This window comes from Lactuca virosa, chromosome 5 (genome assembly GCF_052849685.1).
Source record: "Lactuca virosa cultivar CGN04683 chromosome 5, Lactuca_virosa_CGN04683_v6, whole genome shotgun sequence".
Classification (NCBI taxonomy): domain Eukaryota; kingdom Viridiplantae; phylum Streptophyta; class Magnoliopsida; order Asterales; family Asteraceae; genus Lactuca; species Lactuca virosa.
This window is the reverse complement of record NC_136430.1, coordinates 458,166,693-458,173,440: the sequence shown is the minus strand read 5'-3', so window position 1 is coordinate 458,173,440 and position 6,748 is coordinate 458,166,693. Positions and strand designations below refer to the sequence as shown.

The 6,748-nt window shown below is 34.9% G+C and overlaps 1 protein-coding gene across 4 annotated transcripts; it reads left to right on the top strand.

The window, feature by feature from the left end:
- Positions 1–628: 628 nt before the first annotated feature.
- Positions 629–6,263, top strand: LOC145114530 (mitochondrial Rho GTPase 1-like). Of its 4 annotated transcripts, none has more exons than XM_079050556.1 (16): positions 704–838; positions 931–1,158; positions 1,249–1,381; positions 1,466–1,615; positions 2,181–2,357; positions 2,504–2,755; positions 2,885–2,953; positions 3,068–3,123; positions 3,297–3,378; positions 3,468–3,679; positions 3,785–3,854; positions 3,944–4,056; positions 4,904–5,054; positions 5,137–5,323; positions 5,514–5,628; positions 5,875–6,263. In XM_079050556.1, exons 2-15 carry the CDS (start codon positions 938–940, stop codon positions 5,588–5,590), a joined length of 1,950 nt encoding a protein of 649 aa, XP_078906682.1. In that variant the 5' UTR covers positions 704–838; positions 931–937; the 3' UTR covers positions 5,591–5,628; positions 5,875–6,263. The 4 variants fall into 4 exon arrangements, with proteins under 4 accessions (XP_078906680.1, XP_078906682.1, XP_078906681.1 ...); XM_079050555.1 differs by having other exon boundaries at positions 5,771–6,263; XM_079050554.1 differs by lacking the exons at positions 704–838; positions 5,875–6,263 and adding an exon at positions 629–697 and having other exon boundaries at positions 5,514–5,692.
- Positions 6,264–6,748: the final 485 nt, after the last annotated feature.

Below are 6,748 nucleotides of genomic sequence, written 5' to 3'. Positions count from 1 at the left end.
TATGGTGTTGGAAAGACACACTGACATCCAAACCTACTCTCTTTTTAACCAAATTGTATAAATCTGAGAAATTTATATCGACGAGAATTTCAACACAATTTTTTTAACAAATGGTATAACGTATATCAATTCCTCATTTTCTAACTATCATGACCCGCCAACGCAACCAACAATAAAATACTAATCTGAATCGTTTGAACTCATGTTATATCAACAAGAGCAATAATATAAGGTAGATAAAATTCATAGGGAAAATAAAAGAAAAACCAACTACATTTTTATTCCAAAGATGAGAGAATATGTTTGATAGTTTTTTTTAGTAAACTTTCTTTTGTTTACCAAAACGTATGGATTGTCCCTACCCATAGTTGTAGCATCCTCTAAAACGTATGAGTTTTCCCTATGAATTCTCATTTTCGCAATCAAAATGATAAAAAATACATGAAAATAAAAAATGGCAGATAACGTTATTTTTAGCAGATGATGATATATTGATATGCACAAATTATTATTAGAAATTGATTTTTTTTGGTAATTCTCCCTGCAAAATTCATCCCCAAGAAAGACTTGTTTTATAAAGTTATCCTTCAAGAATACTTTTTTACAAATTCCCAACAAAAAAGTGAGCTTTCTTACAAATTACTCCCCTCAGTCACGCTTTTGCTACACCCTCGGACCTCAGTGTCTCCATCATCAGGTTTCTCCCGACTCCCGCTGTAGAAATAATAAAAGTATCCGACGCTATCATGCGAATGTCTGCCGTCGGTCAAGAAGAAAATTAGTCTCATAAAATTCATCGATTGATTCGTGTTTTTCGTTTTATTTTTTTGCCTAACAGGTGACTGTTGATTGTTTAGATCGCATCTACCCAAGTTTTCATTTTCTTTCTATTGTTAATCTTCTGCTTATACGTGATTTTTCCCTTTGTAGTTGTTAAATGTCAGGCGGCTCAGCAGTAGGGGCACCAATTCCCGGTCGCCGGAGTACCGTTCGCGTTGTGGTTGTCGGTGATCGTGGTACCGGTAAATCAAGCTTAATCGCGGCAGCTGCCTCCGAGAATTTTCCTGAAAGCGTTTCACCTGTTCTTCCTCCTACTCGTCTTCCTGCGGATTACTATCCGGATGGCGTTCCTGTCATCATCATCGACACCGCCTCTAGGTCTCGATTGAGTTTTATCCATCATCAACTTATTTGATTGATTAGATTATGCGTTTATATTTATGTTTTAATTCGGACTTATTAATGTAGTTTGGAAGGGAAAGCGAAGCTAGAGGAAGAATTGAAGCGAGCTGATGCCGTGGTGTTAACCTATGCTTGTGATAAACCTGAAACACTCAATCGCCTTCAGAATTTTTGGATTCCTGAAGTTCGTCGCCTGAAGGTTTTCAACCCATTAATATGTTACAATGTAATTGTTTGAAAAGGAAACTGCCAGGTTTAATGTTTTTTGTATATATATCTACAGGTGAAGGTACCGGTGATTGTGGTTGGTTGCAAGCTAGACTTGCGAGATGAACACTACCCCATGAGTCTAGAGCAGGTGATGGCTCCAATAATGCAGCAATTTAGGGAGATTGAAACTTGTATAGAGTGTTCTGCAGCCAACCTTGTCCAGGTATGTTATTTCGTTTAACCTCAATATCAATAATAGAGTACAACAAGCCTTCAAGTTCAGCTGCAGTCCTTACTATAAAGAGATTATTAGATTAGTCAGAGCCATGCTTCTAGTGTCCTGGACTTATGATCACCTTTTACTCAAACCCGTAGTTTACAATGTGAAATGTACTACTCATTGTGGTATTATGAACTTACCTTTTCATGAAAATTGAAGCTATAATCCAAATTATCCAATGCTTCTTCTGAAAATCTTCCAAGTAAAAGCATATATTGTTCATGTTACGATTACAATACTGGGGAAATGTGTATTATTGATGTTATATAGTTTATGCAATAACCCTATAGTTACATCTAATTAACATACAACATGTCAATACCCCTTTGTTTTGCCTCCCATGTTTTTTCTGTTCCTTTTAGCAGAAGCTATTGTCAAACTGTTTAGATGAATAGAAAGTTCCACCAAATATGTAGAAGTTTGTTTCCTTCATGATGCTTGGGCTTACCATCTTAGTCTTAATCTGTAACATGATTAGATACAAAAGCTCATTTTATTTGTTTTATAGGTACCTGAGGTGTTTTACTATGCTCAAAAAGCAGTGCTTCATCCAACTGCCCCATTGTTTGATCAAGAATCTCAAACTCTAAAACCCCGATGCATACGAGCATTGAAAAGGATATTTATTCTTTGTGATCACGATATGGACAGTGCCCTAAATGATAACGAGTTGAATGAATTTCAAGTAATTTCTCCTCTGCTATATTTCATAAAAAGAAAGTTTTTTTTTTTTTTTTTTTTTTTTTTTTTTTTTTTAATGGAATCTTGCAATCAAAAGCAATGGTGTTTCTTTGTAGACATAAAGAGCTACTTTTCTGTTTCTCATAACAGGTGAAGTGTTTCAATGCTCCTCTACAACCTGCTGAAATAGTAGGTGTTAAAAGAGTTGTGCAGGAGAAGGTACCTGAAGGAGTCAATGACTATGGGCTTACACTAACAGGCTTTCTTTTTCTTCATGCTCTATTTATTGAAAAAGGTCGCCTTGAGACTACATGGACTGTTTTGCGTAAATTTGGTTACAATGATGACATTGAACTTCGGAAGGAGAATCTTCCTGTTCCCTCTAGAAAAGCTCCCGACCAGGTTATGCTCCTATTAACTTCAAATAAATTTCCATTTATATATTTTTTTAGTCTTTTTTTGTTTGGATATTACATTTAGTAAATAATATCCAGTACTGGGAATAATCTCTTATTGGTTGTGTTAATATAGAGTATTGAGTTGACTAGTGAAGCTGTGGACTTCCTGATGGGGATTTTCAGTTTGTTTGATTCCAACAATGTAAGTATTTCTCTCACGTTTTATTCTAATTCAAATTCTTATACACTGGCCCTTTACATTGTGGATCTTTTCTTCATAACTACTTTTGTTAATTATCAAATTTATACCTTCTAGGATGGAGCTCTACAAGAATCTGAGGTTGATGAGCTGTTTTCAACTGCACCAGAAAGGTGAGTTGGTTTTTAAACTTTACATTTGTATTGATTTAATGGTATATTTTCTATTCTTTTAGTTAAGTTATAGAAGGTGTGAGTTTTGTCATCTATATATGCTGTGTGCTTTCTTGTTGGTTCTTTTGTAGTAGTAATTTCTAATGCTTGTATAATCTGTATTCTCCTTTCAGCCCTTGGGATGAAGCTCCTTACAAGTATAGTTTAGAGAGAACCGAATTAGGGGACATACGGCTTTCAGGGTTTCTCTCTCAGGTGTGCGTGTGTTTTTTTATTAATATAAAATTTATATATTTTCCTAAACTGTATGCTCGGTTTTACTAACATTTATTACACGGTTGCAGTGGGCCCTAATGACAAACCTCGATCCAGCTAAAAGTTTAGCCTATCTGATATATCTAGGTTACACTAATGACCCTGCAACAGCACTCCGTGTCACTAGAAAAAGAACATTAGATGTTAAAAAACAACAATCCGATAGACATGTTTTCCAGTGCTATGTATTTGGACCCAAAAATGCTGGAAAGTCTGCATTGTTAAGTTCATTTATCGGAAGGTAAATTTTTTGTTAGACTTTTTTTTTTTTTTTTTTTTTTTTTGCATTTAAGTTTTGTTATTTCTACAAACTTGTTGATAAAATATGGTCTCGATTTACTTGCAGGCCTTTCCAAAACTCATATGCTTTAGATAACAATAATTGTTATACGGTCAATGCTGTTGACCAGCTTCGGGTGAATGTTTACTCTAAAACATTATGATATTGGAGACATACTTTACAATAGCGTATTGATATTGTTTTCAATTTACACTGATTTTGCAGGGAACTAAGAAGACTCTTATATTGCGTGAAATTCAAGAAGATGATGTCAAAGAGTTTCTATCTAGCAAGGAGTCCTTGGCTGCTTGTGATATAGCAGTTTTTATTTATGACGGGTGAGCTCCATGCTACATGTTAACAACACTTGGTGTTTGTTCTGTTAGTGTTCATACAATTGTTAGGATAGTAAACAAAATAAAAAAGAAAACATGTTTATTAATTTCAATTTATGACTATCTTGAATTTATTAGGGCAAAACACACACACACACACACTCACAAAAAAATACTTGTACTTTCGCCATATTATCGGTTTAGCCACTTAATTACTTCCTGTAGTGATTAAACAATTATATGTTTTTTGACCATTTGGAAGAAATGTTTTCTGTTTTTTGACCATTTATTAGAATAGAATTAAAAGAAATACAACATACTTTGACTGTTTTATCGATTTCGCCACTGAAGTACAAATTTATTGATTTAGCCATGGAACTATTATTATAATAATCATAAACATGAACGAGGTTGAAAGAAGAAAGATTACTATTTTAATACACATAAGACGGAATATCTTTGGTGCGATTTTAAGGGTAGCACAAATACAATGATGAGAGAGTAGAAGTCTCTGCATTGGGGAGCAAGTACAAGTACTACACCCAAAAGAGACTTGGGCTTATGATCCACAAGAATTTAGGAGGCTCCTCTTAACATGCTGACCGATAACGAAGTGGGAAGATAGTTTGAATCTTTTCGAGGACATAACTTTAGATAGGAGGGAGTGGAGTGGAGGCTTAAAATTAGGGAAGTGGCATAGCATGGGTCTTAGTTGAGGGTAGGTTACCCCATTTGTTGTGAGGTTTGATTATTTTTGTTGTTGCTAAATCAATAAAATGGTGAAAGTAGGTTTATTATTATTATTTTTTGAAAAAAAGTGTAATAGTGAATGGTTTGGGTGTTGCAACAGTTCGGATGAATATTCGTTAAAAAGAGCATCAGAACTGCTTATGGATGTGGCGAGGCGAGGTGAAGATACTGGTTACGGCGTGCCTTGTTTCTTTGTTGCGGGCAAAGATGACTTGGATTCTTACCCCATGGCAATCAGAGATTCCGAAGCGGTAATTCACTTTTCTTAAATTTGATTCATTTATATTTCTTTCATTTTCATTTTATAATATAATTTTTTCATTTTTTCTGTAGATCTGTCAGGAATTGAAAATAGATCCACCGATTCATATCAGCGTAAAAGAAAGAGACATGAACAACATTTTTTGGAGAATTGTAAACGCAGCCGAACGCTGTTACTTAAGCGTCCCCGAAACCGAATACGGAAGAAACAAGAAGCAGTACCGCCGCCTCGTTAATCGCTCTCTCATGTTTGCTTCTGGTAAAATCCTTCATTCTACTGGACAAGCTTTCTATGGTTATTTTCAATTATTAGGGTCTTTTGTCCTTGGGTGGGACCAAAAATTGTACTGTATTTTGTCATACTGGCATAAAGTCTCAGTCACAGTCTAATGCATGACAAACACAGTAGTACAACATGGGTCTGATTGTTTATTGATATATTTTTGCAGTCGGAGCTGCTGCGGCTGTAATTGCATTGGCAGCATACCGGGCGTATGCTTCGAGGAAGACTCATTCCGGCAGTTAGGTTAAAAACATACCGATGTTTTAAAAATAAGCACAAAGGTTGCTACATATCTTTACCCGACCTATTTTAAAAATAGAAAAAAGTTTGAAATTTCCATCTCAAGTATATGTTTTTTTTTTTTTTAATTTATCATTTGTTGATTCATAAATCATATACTTCCTCTAAAAAAAACATGAGTAGAGAAGTAAAATGTAGGCGTTTGTTTGGGTTTGGCGACAGTGAAGATGACACGTAGGGGGGATTTAATTTATGAGATGAGAGTAAGTTTGTTTTGTTGCAAGCAGCAAATTGGCAATTGGACAAGAGAAAGGGCGAAAGTGAAGATTTTGGCGATCCTGATTTTCAGGTGCTTTTGATCCTGAAATGATAAGAGAATAGCAGGAGCAGGAGCAATAGGGGTGGAAGTGGGGAGGTAATGGTGATTGGTTGATATTATTGTGGACTGGCTGTTGACCCAAAATCCAAATTGATTTCATTTTTCTCGCAATAATTTTTGTCTCTCTGTGTGTCTGTCAGTGATTGAGTGACTAAAGGCAGATGGGTAGGGGTAGGGGTAGGGGCTAAAGTGATTCTTTCTGTATAATGCCTCTCATGCACTGCAATTGGATTCAATTTGGAATTCAACTTGGTTTCAAGATCAGATGATGATATCTTCCAACTTATGTTTTTGCGATCTCATCTTTTCCCATTTCCAATTTCCCTGCCTTTATTGTCCTTTTCCTCCTCTCTTTTTTGAAATTTTCACCTTTCTCATGACTTTTTAATCATATGTGTTCTCAAAATCAGCCACGTTACCAACAACTTTGCATCTACCCTACTACTAAAGATTTTCAGAGCATCAGTCCACTATGCGTGGGCTTTGTGGTATTCAAATATTACATTAGTTTTTATAACTTTTAACAAAAATTCAAATTAAAGAAAAAACTTTGTTTCAGGATACTATCTTTAGCTTTTATTAATCAAATATGTTAAATTCAAAAGTTATTTCAACTACCAGTTTACTAAATTACTTACTATTAGCAAAAATCATCCAAACAACATATTGTTTCTTCTCCCAATCTTTATGTAAAACTCAATATTAATATAAGCTGTATTATATTAATACCAATATGTATGTACAGTAAGACCAGGCTTCATAGTTAGTAACATCACATAAAA

Bases quoted from the DNA above. Each gene is read 5' to 3' on its own strand.
- LOC145114530 (XM_079050556.1), top strand. From the start codon at position 938: ATGTCAGGCGGCTCAGCAGTAGGGGCACCAATTCCCGGTCGCCGGAGT. The intron at 2,954-3,067 runs GTAAGTATTTCT...TATACCTTCTAG, and splicing joins GTTTGTTTGATTCCAACAAT to GATGGAGCTCTACAAGAATC. The intron at 5,055-5,136 runs GTAATTCACTTT...TTTTTTCTGTAG, and splicing joins CAATCAGAGATTCCGAAGCG to ATCTGTCAGGAATTGAAAAT.